We start from the raw sequence: 17389 nt of genomic DNA, 5'->3' as shown, positions 1-17389 counted from the left end.
TCAGCTAGACTTGGAGGAGCTGAGATGTGACTCTGGATTTAACTTGCTCAAACCTCTTAAGTTTTCTTTTCCCACATCACTCCACAGGCTTCTGTGGATCTAAGTGTGAGCAAAAACAAAAACAGGGTAGCACTGTGCTGGTATCTTGAGGGGCCGGGAAAGGAGGTTGGAAAATGCAGAGTCTCTATCTGTTTGTACTTTTATTCTAGAAGCTAAATGTTCACCAGTTTGAGTAAACACATCTCACCTCAGCTGGGAACCCACCCACGTTAGTGTGTCAGCATTACACCAGCACGCTGAGTTTGAATTTCACAAGCTTTCCTTCTTTTGAAACTAGTCAGGCCTAGGGAGCAGCTTCATATCTGATTAAACAGGTAGATCTTCTGATAAAGTAAGCAGTCAGCCTGGAGGGGAGGTGAGCAGGCAGAAGCACCCCACTTGCCCTTTCCTGTTCAGACATCAGCTGGCATTCGGGTTTCTGTCCTCTTGAGTGTCCCGGGCCCCGGTGAGCAGAGGTGATCTCCAAGAGATTCAGGGATAAATGATTACGGAAGGCAATGGCGCTCTAAATCCACACGACTAGGGGCAATGGTGCACCACACCATCAGCTGTTTGGTAAGCCAGTGCAAACTGATCATACTGCTCCCCAGGAAGGAAATCACCCAGAGAAGCTGGGAAAGAATTATCTGGCATGGGGATGTTACAGAATTATTTCTCTTAAATCATGACTTTGTTGCAAGACTATCTGATGGTGCTAAACTGTCTCTGTTCTAGGATGAGAATTCAAAGGCAGATGTCTTACTGGGTCTGTTGGAGAGGGGTGATGTTGGGAAAGGAGCTATAAGCCCTCCCTTGGGACCACTCTGGACTGAAGTTTCCAGAATTGGGCTATTAATAGCCAGGTGATCACACACATGCTTTTCAAGTAAAGTGAAGCTCCAACCATTCTGAAGGCCATAATGAAATCATCTGGAAATGCTGAGTGTTTTTGTGGTACTTGCCATCTTCTGGACCAGGGTTTTCCATCATAGAGCTACAGACCCATGAGATGGACAAGGTGGATCCCTGCACAACTTGAGCATCCCTGCCCCTCCTGCACCCATACAAACTGGCCTCACAGTGGAGTGTCCTATTCTTTACCACCCAACGCATGAGTCATTTGGGTGGGGGACACTGCGGTTGATACAGAAGTGACAGGAGGTCACATGTGTTCTTCCATTCTCTGGGAATTCTGTCCTCACAACCAGACCACAGGTGCATCCCAGGCAAGGACCTTGCCTCATTTTATCATGAGGATGAATGACATAGAAAGTGGGTGACTGCCATCTTCCATTTAGCCTCCTTCTTCCTGTGGACACCCCCAGGCAGTGTGGAGCCAGGTGCCTCTGGGGGGCAAGTACAGCTTTGGCACAAACTCTTACCCTTGACCTCTCTGAGTCTCCAGCTCCTCACCTGTGTCAGGAGGCTCCGAGTACTGCAGGTGAGTGACCGAGGCAATGAATGAACAGACTAGTAGAGGCCACAAAGTTCGTCCTTCCAGCAAATGAGAGCCATCAAATCCCCACTTGCTAGGACATCTAAGCAGTTTCAGAATTTACTCCTTTCCAATTTCCTTAGCATGCTCATCTGTGAAGGTGGGCTTAATAATTTGCACCTCATACATTGGCTTATCAAGCTAGGTTCATCCCAGAGACACATGGATGGCCCAACATACACAAATCAATCGTGATACACCACATCAACAAGAGAAAGGGCAAAAATCACATGATCATCTCAACAGATGAAGAAAAAGCATTTGATAAAATTCAACACCCATTTATGATAAAAACTCTAACCAAAGTGAGTATAGAGGGAACATACCTCAACATAATAAAAGCTATTTGTGACAAATCTACAGCCAGCATAATACTCAATGGTGAAAAGCTTAAAAGCCTTCCCACTAAAATCTGGAACACGACAAGGATGCCCACTCTCACCACTTCCATTCCATATAGTATTGGAAGTCCTACCCATAGCAATTAGACAAGAAAAAGAAATAAAAGGGATCCAAATCAGGAGAAAAGAGGTAAAATTGTCATTACAGGTGGATGACATGATACTATATATAGAAAACCCTAAAGGCTCCAGACAAAAACTACTAGAGCTAATAAAAGAACTTGGCAAGGTAGCAGGATATAAGATTAACATATATAAGTCAGTGGCATTTGTTTACACCAACCATGAAATATCAGAAAAGGAAAGTAAAGAAACAATCCCTTTTAAAATTGCATCCAAAATAAAATACTTAGGAATAAATCTTACAAAGGAAGTGAAAGACTTGTATGTGGAGAATGACAAAACATTGATTAAGGAAATTAAAAATGACTTAAAAAATGGAAAGATATCCCATGTTATTGAATTGGAAGAATTCATATTGTTAAAATGGACATACTACCCATGCAATCTACAGATTTAATGCAATGCCTATCAAATTACCCAGGATATTTTTCACAGAACTAAAATTTACATGGAATCACAAAGACCCAGATTTGCCAAGGTTTAAATGCGCCCCTGTCTGCAAAGATGGGGGCGCAGTAAGGAGCATTTGATTGAGAAACTGTCCAGCATTTCCTCCACTTTGCTTTCCATCTTTCTATCTTCACAACTTCAAACTCATCAAATCACCACAAAATCCCCCTGAGATACGTACATTTATTATTGCCATCTTACAAATGAAGAAACAGACACTTAGTAAGGTCAAGTCACTTTCCTGGGATCACACAGCTAGTGAGTGATAGGGCTGGCATATGAGCCCAGGAGTAAGCCCCCTCTCTTAACACTACCCCAAGTTCCCATGGGGCCAGAAGCACCCTGGGGACACAGGTCAGGAGCTGCATGTCACCTGGTCCTAATTTCCTACCACACTTGGTTTGACATTCCATTGCTTAAAGAATTGCACTTATGGACACAGAATTTAACTCAACAATAATGAAAGCTTTTCCTTCCAAAAGGGTCCACTGTTTAATTACCTCCACTTCTGTGAATGCACTGCAGGCTTGAGCCACTCTACCCCACAAGAGTGTGGATCTTAGATTCCTGTTAATTAATATGGAGTTTAATCTTCTTTGATTACATTGATTATTGCTGATCTTTCAACCATCCCTGCCAGGGGGTATGTACTGAGTTCCAAAATATTCAGGCGCCATCATGCCAGGAGAAAGGTGAAAGAAAACATTACGCTGGGTTTATGGTCAATTTAATTAATGCAAATCCTCAGCTCAGTTCATTTCACCCGATAAAGTTTTCCAATCAAGCTATTGGGAACCAACCCTTCTTAACTATTTATTTTTTATGTTTTCTTAAAATTTTTTTTTCTGCAAAAACTATGTAAGGTATGGCCTAAAGGACACTGTTAAATTGTATCCAGTTCTATGACTCCATGGAAAACTTGCCCATTGACTAAAACCTTGAAAACAAAGAAAAGGGTCTCTTGGCAAAGACAGTAAATCTGTGAACTGGCAGGGCTGATGGTGGAAAGTGGGTGCGAATGTGAGGGAAAGACAGACTTGTGGGGAGGGAATGAGAGAGAAAAACAGAGAAGTAAGATGAGAAGAGGCTGGTGAACGCAAGGTTGACCTACTAGCAGATTTGAAAAAAATTTCTCTGGTCAATTAATCGATAGGCAGATCTCTACTGAATAACAATATTTAACATCTTTGTAGAGTCTTCCAGGGACCAGGGCACCAGCACAGACATTAACACACACACAACAATCAAGGTAGGTATATATTATGGTTTCCATCCTGCACATATAGACCATGAGATTCTGAGAGGTCACAGGGGCTGCTTAGGGTTACAGAGCATCAAAGTCAGGACATGGGCTGTGTGCTTCTAGCCCACTTCCACTGGGGTGCTGTGTACAGTTGTGCAGGTTGCACACTGCACAAGAGAACTTGGGCATCTCCATGGTTCCCAGGATAAGTTAACACTATAGCCGGGGACAGACTCAGCCAGAAGACTGAGACTCCTCCTACTTTTCATGACACATCTGTCTGCCAAGCCACATGCCTGTGGGTGGCATCTGTCCAGAAGAGATGTCATTCTCTGAAGTTCCCCAAAGTGCCTCATGGACCAGCCAGTCCAACCTGCCCATGCCCATCAGATTTATCTCAGTGCCGGTAACACTACAATGTGCACGTTACTCTACACGCACTCCCTGAGCTTCCTGAGGGGAAGAACTGAACTTCACTCATCTCTGTGCCTCCAGCACCCAGCATGGGATTTGTAAACACAGATCAAAGACTGGTCAAAGGACCAAGGGAATAAATTCATGACTGCATGTCCAGTGCCCCTTTCACTGCACATTCCTGGCCCAGCCCTCTGATGGGTGATCCCCAGTTCCTCTGAAGACTCAGAGCCCTTGATACCTCCCGGTGGGGTCTCAGGTCATTGTGCTCTTACTAGACAGTAAGCTCTGTGAGGGCAGCCCCAGGACATGCTGCCAATAAGCCTTTTCAGTACAAAGCACAAAGCCTGGCATTACATTATTATTTCCCTCCCCTTTCCTCTGCCTCCAATTCATTCCCCATTTGTATATAATCTGTTTCTTAAGGAGAAATGATATGCAGATGTGAGAGGAGCTAATGGATGTCAATGTGGGTTTAATTTCATCTCACACACTCAATCAGCGTCCAAGAAGAGCTATGCCTTCCAGGAATGCAGTCTTCTAGGATGCTCTCTCGAGGCCTTTATCCACATTGTTCTGTCTCAACACTGGGTCTTGGGAGCCACATCAGAATTCTCATTCCTTCAAAGCTCAGTGCAGTGTGAAGTTGAGGTACCAAAAAGATGGCAAAGCCCTTCCTTAGGCCAACCAAACCAGAAATCACTCTACCACTGAGTTATACCCACCCCCCACTTGCACGTTTTTAAAAAATACAGTTTTATCACTTAAGTTTGCATTCCTAGACACTAGACCTTAGTATTGCTCTTTAAAAATTTTTGGTATTAGGCTTTTTTTAAATATAATGCTAATAGGAAGTAATACATGATGTCTACACTAAATAGACTCACTCTATTAAAAGCTAAATATACTTACAGAGAAAATTACTTTAATAAAGTATTTACTGCCTAAAAAGCTGAAAATCTGAACTTTGCATAAACAAGTCTTACACCGTGTATTGTTAATATCATTGACACTAATTCATTGCTATTCTTTTAGAATTTTTTTTAATTACATACCATGATGGAGATTTATTTGCATAGACACTGATTTCTCAGCTTGAGAATTTACTGAGTAAAAAAAAAAATGTAAACCATATAGTAATACTATACTTCAGCCATAGACAAATTCCACCTATTCCAGAAGAGAAATCAAAGCTGTAATTTCACTTTTGGTTGAACAGAAAGGAGTCAATTTTGTGGTTTATGAAGTCAGCAAAAACATACTGCAAAATTAAAGCTATTATAACATTATGGTGGTTACAGCAGAGTGCATATTCTAAGAGCCCTTTTACATTTTATCCTGGAAACCTGGATATGAACTGTCCTGTACTTGGATTCAGACCAAAGGTATTTTTTTTCCAAAATTAGGACCCAATGAATTATCAACCAACATTCAAAATCTCCACTAAGTTTAGCTATGTCCAAAAATTAAAATATAATAAAATTTCCTTTTCTTAAAGGGTCAGCTACAGCAGGGATCTCATATATTATTGAAACAAAACATATATACGGCCTCCTGAAATACTACTTTCTTACAGAACAATGTATAAAAATCATGTGATGAATACAAGATCCTTGGCTTCTAATACAAGACTCTCCTTCATTATCCGTCCATTCAAAATGTTTCATGTCCACTGTGTGCCAAGCATTGTGGTAGTTATCACATTAGATTTCCCACATACTTTGTTTGCCTGAAACGCATAGTCACAAGTACATATTTAGTAATATTTTCCTTAGCATGTAATTTAACTTTAGAAATTTAACAGGATGGTTTAAACACACTTACAATTATCAAGATAACTTTGGCACTGCAATCCTGCAGTTGAAATGCATGAATGTACTACCATAATATGCATGTATATGTGAAATCATCCATGTGAACACACATACCAGCGGGAACATATATACATAATAAATGGCATGAACAAAAAGTTTGATTCCTGTGGAGACTCAATCTGTCATTTCTTTAATAGCTATAAATGGTTAGAATGTGTGGTATTCCGTGTCTGTTTCAATTAAATTAAACAGAAAATAATTCAACCAGATCCGAACTATGTGGGGTCTCATTCATTACAAAACAAAACTTAAAGCAGTCCCTCCATCGGACTTGATTTTCCAAGAGCTTCTTAAAACAACGCGGCCCCATGACCAATAAAGCAAAAGCTGGAAGCAATTATCAAGAAGAAAACCATACATTAAAACGAAATTTTCTTAAACACAAGTGGACATAACCGAACCAAATGGTCAGCCACCTCCGCCCGCGGGCTGCGTGGAGGGGGCGGCGGGTGGAGGCGAGGCCAGTGGGCCCCTCCCGTCCCCACCTCCTCGCCCCGGGCGCCCGGCTGCAGCGAGGACAGCAACACCCGGCCGCGGACTGGCCGCTGCAGGCGGAGGGAATTCCCGGGCTCCGCTCCCCCCACCCCCACCCCGACGCGCTGGGGCGGGCGGGGCCTCCCCGCGTGCGCGCCGCGCCCGGCCTGGCAGCAGCGACCCCGCCTCGCCCGGGGCTGTGGACAGTCCTGCCTAGGTGCCCGTCCGCGCGGAGACCGAGTCACCTCTGCAGACCCACCATGGCGGCAGGGTGCAGGGCGGCTTCCCGAGGCGGCGCAGGCTGAGCGGGCGCGAGGAGGAGGCGCTTCCCCACACGGAGAGCGCCTCACAGCGCCCCTCCCCACCCGCGACCCTGCTGCCTGCGGCTAGGCTGCCGGGGTGGGGGTGGGGTGCAGCGGGGGCGCCGCTTCCGCCCCTTCGGCCTTTCTCCTTGCCCTTGGGTCCGCTCTCCGTGGTGCCCCGGGCTTTGTGAGGGAGGACAGCCGAGGCTCTGGGGGCTGACTGCCCCTGGGTACCACGCTTCCGCACCCTTTGTCACTGAGAGTAAAATCTCAGCCAAGCTGCGGGAGCCAGGGGCCATTACTAACAGCCTCATCACCCTCCTGGTTGCCTGGAGTTTTAAAGGTAGGAGAGGAGTGTAGCTCTTTGATCTGGGTATCACTACTCTCAGGCTCCGGCTTGGAAATTTGAATTTTGAGGGAGTGACAAGAAGACGGCTCAGATGTTATTCATGGTGGGTGGTGTGGTGGAGTTGACAGTCTAGGGGCAGGAGGTGAGTGTCCAGGGGTAGGAGAAGCAGTAGGCAGCAAGTGTCCGGTGCTGATGGTACCTGCATCCCAGGCAGACCATCTGTATGGCACTGCCTGGACCCTGCCCAGCTTTCTTGGTTCCTGCCTTAGCCTCCACCAGTCCTCCTGTCCATTCTCTGGACTTCCAAATTAAATTCTCTCTCTGCTTGCATTAAGTAGAGACCCCTGTTCTTTGCAAATAAGAACCACTAGTTAATTTCTGCTACTTGTTCTGCTGACAGTAAACTCCGGTGCTGTGCAGTCAGCACCTCCTGCCTGCTGCACATAGTGGGAGTGGGCAAAGGGTCGGGGGTTCGTTTTTAGAAAGAGAATGGAGCAAATGCACAGTGAGAATCCGGCATAAGAGACTGGAGGACCCCAACGCTAACTCTAATTACCTTGAACCACATGTAAGACCGCAGAAGTAGAACAGAGCTGGCAAGTCAGTCCCTCCTCTCGCCTGCACAGGACAATCATTGGTTTTATTTTTTTCAGTTTTTTCCCTTAATGGAGGTGTTGGGGATTGAACCCAGCACCCCATGCACGCCAGGCATGCGAGTACACTCCCAGTGAGCTATACACCCACCCCTCACCCCGTGTCATTGCTTTTACATATCACAGCATAGCACACACCCTTTATCGCAGAGCACTAACTCCATCCTGAAAATCCTTCTCAACACAATTCAGGCATCAAACACCTGAAACTGATGTGAGATCTTGAAACCCATTTGGTATCTCTGACCAATAGGCTCGTAATTTCATCCCCAAATCTATATTTACAATTACTGTAGCCATTACCAAGTATGTGGCCTGGTATATTAAGCTGATATGTGCTCATAATAAGTCAGAGTCTCTGACACTGAGTTACTGGCCTGGGTCACTGGCTCTAAAGGCACACCCTGGGCCTGGGTCCCTGGCACTAAAGGGACACACTGGGAATCGGTCCCTGGCACTGAAGGCACAACCTGGGCCTGTGTCATTGGCCCTGAAGACACAATCTTGGCCTGGGTAAATGGCTCAAAATATACACCCTTGTCATGGGTCAGTGGCCCTGAAGACACACCCTTGGCCTGCGTCATTGGCCAAAAAGACGCACCCTGGGCCTGGGTCACTGGCCCTGAAGGCACACCCTGGGCCTGGGGCACTAATGCTTAAGTCACAGCCTGCACCTGGGTCACATATGCTGAAGATGGAACCTACCAGGGTCATGGGCTCTGAAGATGGATCATTGGCTTGGGTCACGGACACTGAAGACGCATCCTGGGCCTAGCCACTAGTCAAAAAGATGCACCCTAAGCCTGGGAGACTGGCCCTGAAAGTGCACCCTTGCCCTGGGTCACTGGTGCTGATGGCACACCCTGGGCCTGGGTCACAGGTGATGAAGGCACACACTCAGCCTGGGTTACTGGCCCTGAAGACACACTTTTGGCATGGGTCACTGTCCCTGAAGACACTCCCAGGTCCAGGGTTGTTGGCCCTGAATGCACACCCTTGGCCTGGGTCACTGGCCCTGAAGGCACCCCCTGGGCCTGGGTCACTGGCACTGAGGGAACAACCTTGGCCGGGGTCACTGGCACTGAAAACGCACAGTGGGCCTGAGTCACTGGCACGGAAGGCACATCATTGGCCTGGGTCAAAGGTGCTGAAGACGCAATCTGGGCCTGGGTCATGGGCCGTGAAGATGCACCCTGGGCCTGGGTGCCTGGCGCTTAATCACACTCATGACTTGGGTCAGTGACCCTGAAGAAACACAGCCTGGGTCACTGGCTCTGAATATACAACCTGGACTTGTGTGTCTGGGCTGAAGTCACATGTGGGCTTTGGCCACTGGAGCCGAGGGCACACCCTGGGCCTGGGTGACTGGCGCTGATGGAAACACTGGGCCTGTGTCACTGGCCCTTCTGACACACATTTGGCCTTGGTCACTAGCCTTGAAGACACACTTGTTCTGGTTCACTGCCCCTGATACCACGGGCCTTGGTCACTGGCACTGAAGGCACACCCTGGACCAAGGTCACTGTCCTTGAAGACACACACTTGGCATTGGTCACTGGCCATGATGACACACACTTGGTCTGGGTCACTGGCCCTGATACACACCCTGGGCCTGGGTCAGGGAGCTGAAGCCACACACTGGGCCTGAATCAATCGTGCTGAAGGCACAACCTGGACCTGTGACACTGGGTCTGAAGTAACAAGCTGGGCTTGAGTCAGTGGGGCTGAGGGCACACCCTGGACCTGGGTCACTGCCCTCACTTGGTCCTGCCATCTCCTAGTTCTAACTTTTCCTGGTCCTGCCCTCTCATATTCCTGTCCTCACCAAGGCCTGCCCTCACCTGGGCCTGCCCTCTCCTGTGCCTGGCTTCTCCTGGGCCTTCCCTCACCTCAGCCTGCCCTCAATTGTGCCTAACTTCACCTGAGCCTGCCCTCACCTGGTCCTGCCCTCTCATGGGCCTTCCTTATTCTGGTCCTGCCCTCTACTGGGCTTGCCCTCTCCTGGGCCTGCCATTTCCTCTTCTTGCCCTCAGTTGCTCCTGCCCTCTCCTGGGCCTGACCTCACCTGGCCTGCCATCTCCTGGGCCTGCCCTCTCCTGGGCCTGCCCTCAATGGTCCTTTGCTCTCCTGTTCCTGCGCTCTCCACGGCTTGCCTTCTGCTGTTTCTGCTCTCACCTGAGCATGCCCTCTCCTATCAGGCCCAGGAGAGGCAGGGCCAGTTGGAGGGCAGGACAAGGTGAGGGCAGGCCTTGGTGAGGACAGGAATATGAGAGGGCAGGACCAGGAGAAGTTAGGCCTAGGAGACGGCAGGACCAAGTGAGGGCAGGCCCAGGAGGGGGCACTCACAGGAGAGGGCTGGTTCAAGAGCCCAGGAGTGGGCTGGCCCTGGTGAGGACAGGACCATGTGAGGGGTGGCCCAAGACAGGGCTGACCCAGGAGAACAAAGGCCCACATGAAGTCAGGTCCAGGTGAAGGCAGGCTCAGCAGAGGGTAGGACCAGTAGAGGGCAGGATCTGAGAGGGCAGGCCCAGGAGAGGGCAGGCCATGGAGAGGGCTTGCCTTGGAGAGGACAGGACTAGGTTGGGGGAGGTCCAGGACAGGGCTGGCCCAGTAGATGGTAGTCCCAGGAGAGTGCAGGCCCAGGTGATTGCAGGGCCAGGGTAGGAGTGGCCCAAGAGAGGGCATGCACACACGAGGTCATGACAAGGTGAAGGAAGGCTCAGGAGAGGGCAGTCCCAGATGAGTGCAGGCCCAGAGGAGGTCAGGCACAGAGGAGGGAATGTCCAGGATAGAGCTGGCCCTGGAGAGGTCAGGACCAGGTGGCAGGAGGCCCAGGAGACGGCAGGCCCAGGTGAGGTCAGGCCCAGTTGAGGGCGTGCCCAGGTGACGGCAGGCAGTGGTGAGGAAAGGCCCAGGTGAGGGCAGGCCCAGAACAGGGCAGGTCCAGGAGAGGGTAGGCCCAGGTGAGGTCAGGCCCAGTTGAGGACATGCCCAGGTGAGAGCAGGCCTAGGAGAGGGCAGGCCCAGGAGAGGGCAGGACCAGGTGAGTTCAGGCACAGGTGAGAAAAGACTCAGGTAAGGGCTGGTCCTGGTGAGGAAAGGGCCAAGTGAAGGCAGGGCTAGGAGAGGACAAGCCCAGGTGAGCGCAGGTTAGGAGTCTGCCCTCAGCCTGGCCTGCCCTATTCTGGGTTTGCCCTCTCCTGGGCCTGCCCTCACTTGGTCCTGCCGTCTCCTAGGCCTAACTTCTCCTGGTCCTGCCCTCTCATATTCCTGTTCTCATCAAGGACTGCCCTCTCTGGGCCTGCCTGCTCCTGTGCCTGGCTTCTCCTGGGCCTTCCCCCTCCTGGGCCTGCCCTCTCATGTTCCAGCCCTCACCAGGGCCTGCCCTCACCTGGCCTTTCCTCTCCTGGGCCTGCCCCTACCTGGGCATGCCCTCCCCTGGGCCTGCCCTCATCTGGTACTGCTCTCTCCTGGGCCTGACCTCACCTGGGCCTGCCCTCTCCTGGGCCTGCTGGGGACCTGGGGCTGGCCATGAGGAGCTGCCCAGCACACAGCCCCAGCCTCGGTCTGGATGGCCCTGTGTCTGATGGCCACCTCTCCACTGCACCCTCACAAATGTCTCAATCTCTCTTTGCCATACAGCTGGCTTCTAGAGCATGGCTCAGCAAGCCTTTTCTGTGGAAGGACAGAGAGTAAATATTTTTAGCACTGGGGGCCTATTCGATCTCACCTGCAGCTACTCCCCTCTGCCACCATCTTGCACAAGCAGTCCCAGATGTCACAGGAGCCAGTGAGGCTGTGCGCCAACCAGACTTTATTTGTGGGTACTGAGAGTTGAATTGCATGTAATTATCATTTTTGTCACAAATATTCTTCTTTGACTTCTTGTAACCGTTTATAAATGTAGAAATCATTCTTAGCTCATAGGCCTGAGCAAATCAGAGAGCAGGCCAGATGTGATGCAGGGGCCCAGAGTTTGACTACCCTGCCCAAGGGCAAATGATCCCCCAGCAGAGCAGAGGCCTAGAAGTGTCATTTATGGCCTAGGAGTCACACTCCATGGAGTCCACCATCTCCCCGGGTTTCACCCTGTTCGATGTGAAAGGAGATTGTATGGGGCCCGGGCACCAGGAAGTGGGGCCCCCCGGGGTCTCGGGGGCCAGCTGCCGCACCCACCCAGCCACTCTCCACTTTGAATAGCGCGGCCGCTGCTTTTCTGTCAGCCCATCATAAGAAAAATCTCCTCTCAGAGCAAAATATAAGCAATGGAGTGTGAGGAGGGACGCCCGTTGAATTTGCAGTGAAGTGTCTGGTGCCAGAAGAGAGGCCTGCTGGGGTCGGCGGTGTCTTAGCAAGCTTAGAAATGGTCCGAGAAAGCAGGTGTGAGCTTTGTCCATGTGGTTTGGGGGTGGAGAGAGGAGGGGCAAGGCTTTGCACTTCCTCTTTGACTTGGGTGAACAGTTGTCTCTGAGAAATCTCCTCGGAGATTTCTGAGGGACTCCTGAAGTTGATCCGCCCCAGGTGACTGGAGTTTTAATATTAATTTAATATGCCTGGGAAGCAGCCCCCTGCCCTGGGAAAGGCAGTGCACTTCCCGTTCCCAGCATAGAGTGATGAGGAAATTCACACGGAGAGGTTACCCTGCGATATTAAATGTGTAATCCAGGAGGCATTTCTGCTTTGCTATCCAGAACCCCCGTGGCAAATTTTCTCCCTCCGAAGAAAAGAACAAAATGAAAGGAGGCAAGTTGGTTTCATAGGGAGTGTCTCTGTTGTCCTTGTGGATTTATGGATGAGTTCAGTTAAGGAAGACGTGTTCTGGGAGAGCGGCTCTTTTATTACAGAAAATGAAAGAATGGATTCTTGCTTCTCTCAGAGAAGACAGTCAGGGCCCCGAGCCCTTGGGAGTTGCCTGAAAACTCTGCTGGGTCTCCACGTGGGAGAGAATCCACTTCAGTTGTGTGGCTCCAGGGGTGTGAACAGCACCCGGAGGGTAACGTGAGGCGGGGCAGCTGGTGGACCTCAGCTCAGCACCAGGAAGACGCTGCAGGCCCTCAGCAGGGCCTCTGGGCAGATGGAGCCGGGCCCCCCAGAGCAGCTGACAGTCCCGACCCCCTCGATGGCACAAGACGTGGGGGCTTTTGGAGGAAACGCTGCACGGTCCCTGCCGTGCAGTGTCCAGGCCTGCAGGTCCCAGCACCTGGGGTCAGTGTGAGTTGACTGAGCAAGCGGGGGAGACAGATTCGGCTTGTGGTTCGCGGTGGGTCTGTATTTTAAATTGACAACAAGGTGTGTTCTCACCCTTCTCCTGGGCTCAGGTCTCCATACTTAGGCCATAAATGTCCTGAGCCCCTCTGAGCATGCGCTCATGGCTGCCGGCTCAGAGACGGGGCTGTGGGGAGCCGTCCCAGCTCTCATCACGTCCGGGGACGAGCAGGACCGGACCCTGCTGCTGTGGGGTTCAGGTGAGAGCAGGGGTGTGTGCCCAGCACGACCCTTCGGCCAAGAGCCGTATTCTCTGTGGGTACGGCTTCCACAACATCACAGGCCAGTGCCCCACTTGCCAGGGAAGTCCTCAGTGTCTGGCGTTCACAAAGGAGTTTAAACTTTTTAGCCCAGAGAGTCCTTGACTCATGAGTGAGTCTGAAACATGGAGATGGGTGGTTTTCCACTTTTCAGACGTGGCTTTCCCTGTCGCTGCTGAGACCCCCCCCCCCATGCTGGGAGCCCTGTGCTGGTTCAGGGGGACGTGAGTAGGACCCAACAGTCAGGAGCAGCCCCTCCTGCCCAGCCAGCCTGTGGTGGGCTTGCCCACAGCCCACGCGCCCCGCCTTTGATCTCTGCCCTGAAACAGCAGCCTGGGGTGAGCAACCCTGCAGGCCCCGTGCCCCTGCCGCTCCTGGCTGAGAAGCGGTCATAAGACCGTCCTGGCGGTTGGGTGTCCGAGCCCCGCAGGTCCTTTCTGGAACGAGTTCTCTTTGTTGTGATAGCCATCACGTGGACTGGGCTGACTCGGGTGCCAGGCTGCCGCAGGCATCCTGGCCTGGGGTCGCAACCAGCCTACACGCAGCAGGGCCAGGGGTGGGGTGGGGACAGTGAGCAGGATGAGGAAGGGAAGCACGGCTGTCCCTGGGTCGTCACACCCTGACCATCACCCGGCCTCCTGGGGCCACCCTTTGGTCTCGCCCCTGTCCCAGGTGAAGGGCTGTGCGCACGCACGCCCACCCTCCAGCAGTGGGGGTGGGTTCAGGAAAGGACAGCCCCAGCTCACAAAGCTGTAAAAAAATGTGTTTTTAAAGAGGAGTTTTATCAGCTCATAAATCCTTCTAGAGTCTACTGGAAAGTTTTCTTGTGGAGATAGTGTAAGCAAGGCTTTGAATCTCACAGAGTAAAAAGACTTCCTTTTATGGGCAGTGCTGGAAGGGATGTGACTCTGGAATGGTTTACAAGTGGTGTCACGGGGCTTGTTTGTGCTCAGGTCACTCAGTCCCTCCCCTGCTGGTGGCACCTCCTCGGCCACAGGGGCTGGGACCCAGGGGCACAACGTGTCCTCAGCTCTGACCATGTTTCTATTCAGGGAGAAGCCAGCTAGAGAGGAAATTGCAGCCAGGCCATGGAGAGGGATTTCGTGTATTTATGACTCTTTTTAATTTTTATTTTTGGGGGATCCTTTTTCTTAGAAAGTGACGGAGGTGGGGCATGGGAGGAGGCCTGTTTGCCCTCTGACCCAAGGAAGAGCTGCCGGTTTATCCCCGCAGAGCCCCCTGCATCCCTGCAGCTGCCAGGCAGGCGGCAGGAAGAGGGAGGATCTGCTGGCAGGACTCCGGCTTCTCTTGTTTAGGTTAAGAGAAGATTCCTCTTTCTGGGGTATGTGGCGTTCAGTGTCACCACAGCTTTCACAGAGAACTCCATCCCTGCTCCACTCTCACTGGTTTGGGGACCTTGGACAAATTATTTAATCTCTTGGTCCTTCCGCTTCCTCATCTACAAAATGGGACATACTGTGCCCCACACCTTCCCAGACTCATGAAGGGGAAAGCAGTTTACCCCGTAAGACTTCCGAGAGCACTAATTAACTGCCATGCAGGCGGGGTCGTGACCTTGCGGAGGTGGTTTATTTGGAAGGGAAAAACCTAGTCAGTTTTCATGTTTTGTCTAATTCTTTCTCCTCTTGAGCAAGGGTGGCAAACTTTTTCTGTAAAGGGCCGCACGGTAAATATTTCAGGCTCATAGGCCAATGTCAACTACTCAATTTGTAGTTGTGGTTTGAAGGCAGTCCCAGACCATATGTGAACAAGTGGGTGTTTCTGTTCCAATAAAACATGATTTACAAAAGCAGATGGCAGGCCTCTCTCCCACTGCCACCCTCCCTCTAGGTCACATCCTCTTCCATCTGACCTGACCTGGTGCCTTCTCCCGCGTCTCTCAAGGTACCTGGTAGAGGAGCTTCCCTGGGCCCCACGGGCTTTCTATCCTTGGACTTTTCCTGGGGCCAGACTTAGGCTGGTGGTTGGTCTGTCAAGTGCCAGCCTGACAGAGGCCGGAAGCCAGTTTGGGGTGCTTGGAGCTTCCTAGAGGTGGGAAGTTCCATTAGGCCACTTTTACTGAAAAGCACTTCATTGGCCAGAAGTTATAAAACAAAACACAGGATGGAATTTTCTGGAGAATAGAAGTGGAAGGGAAGGGAAACCTACTCAGAACTTGCTCTGGCCTGGACGTCTGTGCATCCACCCTCCCTTATGCTCCCAAGGTCTGCTCAGCTGGACCCCTGCAGCACCCCTCCTCCCATGGGCCTTCCCAGCCCGTCGAGCCTGGGCCTTCCTGGGTCGGGCGGCACCGTCCTGCCTTTCTCTACCCGTGTGTAGTTCCTGCCCTCAGGGGCTCAGGCCCACTGGCCGGGCTGCTCCCTGTTGCCACGTGACCCTGAGGACTTCCCTGCAGCGGCAGCCCGGGTGCCCTCCCTGCCTGTCCCAGGACTGTGCAGGGACCCTGGCACGGGGCTTTCCCTGCTGGCTTGTTGGCATCTGGCTCAGGTCCTCGCTGGCTCCCAGGCCGGCTCTGCCACCGCTGGGCACACAGCGAGCAGCTTGAGCCCCAGTGCCGGGGGGGGGGGGCAGGGGAGCACACGCCCCTTCGGTCTTGTAGCTGTACCCTCCCCCTGCCAGCCCTCGGTTCTCTGCCAGTGGTCCCTCGCCACCAGGGGGAGCTGAGAAGTAGTATAGGTGGGATTAAGAAAGAGATCACTGTGGGGAAAGCTGTGATCACTCCTTGACCTTATTAGTGAGAGACCGGAGATTTCTTGTATTCTAACTCTGGAAATAATGTTTAATCAGTGGCTGCAAGAGATGCTTTCAAATCGAATTCCTGTAATAAGCAGTCTGTGTGAACCTGCTTTTGTGAACCTGCTCGTGTCCTTGTCTTCTCGGGCAGTGGGAGTTTGGGTTCTGTATCGTGGAGGGTCCTGGGTCCGGGTGAAGTGAATGCAGCCATGGGATGTAAGTTAGGAGAAGCTGAGGGCTGCTTGCACTGTCAAGACAGCCAGAGGCCCAGAGAGGCAGCAGGACTGTTTTCGGCACCAGCACCCCCGCGCGGGTCGGGAAGCCGTGGTGGCCCCCGAGGCTGCTGGGCTGCGTCCTCCCTTCCAGCGTGGGCCTGTCTGCCTGTCTCCCCGCAGGTTTGAGCTGATGCGCATGTGCTGGCAGTACAACCCCAAGATGAGGCCCTCCTTCCTGGAGACCAGCAGCAGCTTCAAGGACGAGATGGAGCCCGGCTTCCAGGAGGTGTCCTTCTACTACAGCGAGGAGAACAGGCTGCCCGAACCCGAGGAGCTGGACCTGGAGCCGGAGAACATGGAGAGCGTCCCCCTGGACCCCTCGGCCTCCTCGTCCTCCCTGCTGCTGCCCGACAGACACTCAGGACACAAGGCCGAGAATGGCCCTGGCCCCGGCCCCGGCGTGCTGGTCCTGCGAGCCAGCTTTGACGAGAGACAGCCTTACGCGCACATGAACGGGGCCGCAAGAACGAGCGGGCCCTGCCTCTGCCCCAGTCTTCGACCTGCTGCTCCTGGAGCCGAGTCCCGGGCAAAGAGTAATGCGCGCAGGCTCAGCGGCGGGTGGGGGGAGAGCGCTAACAATCTATCCGCAGCCTCCTGTACCTCAGTGGATCTTCAGAACCGCCACTGCTGCCCACGGGAGACGGCTTCTCTGCAGTGAACACATTTGGGATGTTCCTTTTTTCAATATGCAAGCAGCTTTTTATTTCCCTGCCCAAACCCTTAACTGACACGGGCCTTTAAGGACCTTAAGGACAACACTTAATAGCAACCGACGCCCTGAGAATCGGGTCTCCTCACACTCTCTCTCTGTCTCTCCTCCTCCTCCCTCTCATCTCTCTTTCTCTCCGTCTCTCTCCTTTCTCTCTCTTCCTGCTTCGTGATGGAAACACACTAGCCGCAAGCCCAGCCAGGACACCTTTTTCTATTGGGTGGCCCCACGTGGCCCCTGAACACACCTGCTGTTCACCATAGGTCTTTATAAAAAAGCATGTTGAGACGGAATTTTGTAACTGTATCT

General features: G+C 51.7%; 1 protein-coding gene across 1 annotated transcript; it reads left to right on the top strand.

Annotated features, from left to right (window-relative positions):
- Positions 1-13185: 13185 nt before the first annotated feature.
- Positions 13186-16908, top strand: LOC102530748 (insulin-like growth factor 1 receptor). The gene is given in 3 exon segments (XM_072954960.1): positions 13186-13282; positions 16356-16823; positions 16826-16908. Coding segments are annotated over 3 exon segments (648 nt in total).
- The last annotated feature ends 481 nt before the right edge of the window (positions 16909-17389 follow it).

This window comes from Vicugna pacos, chromosome 35 (genome assembly GCF_048564905.1).
Source record: "Vicugna pacos chromosome 35, VicPac4, whole genome shotgun sequence".
NCBI classification, from domain to species: Eukaryota; Metazoa; Chordata; class Mammalia; order Artiodactyla; family Camelidae; genus Vicugna; species Vicugna pacos.
Note: the sequence above shows the minus strand (reverse complement) of the source record. Positions and strands in the feature narration are given on the sequence as shown.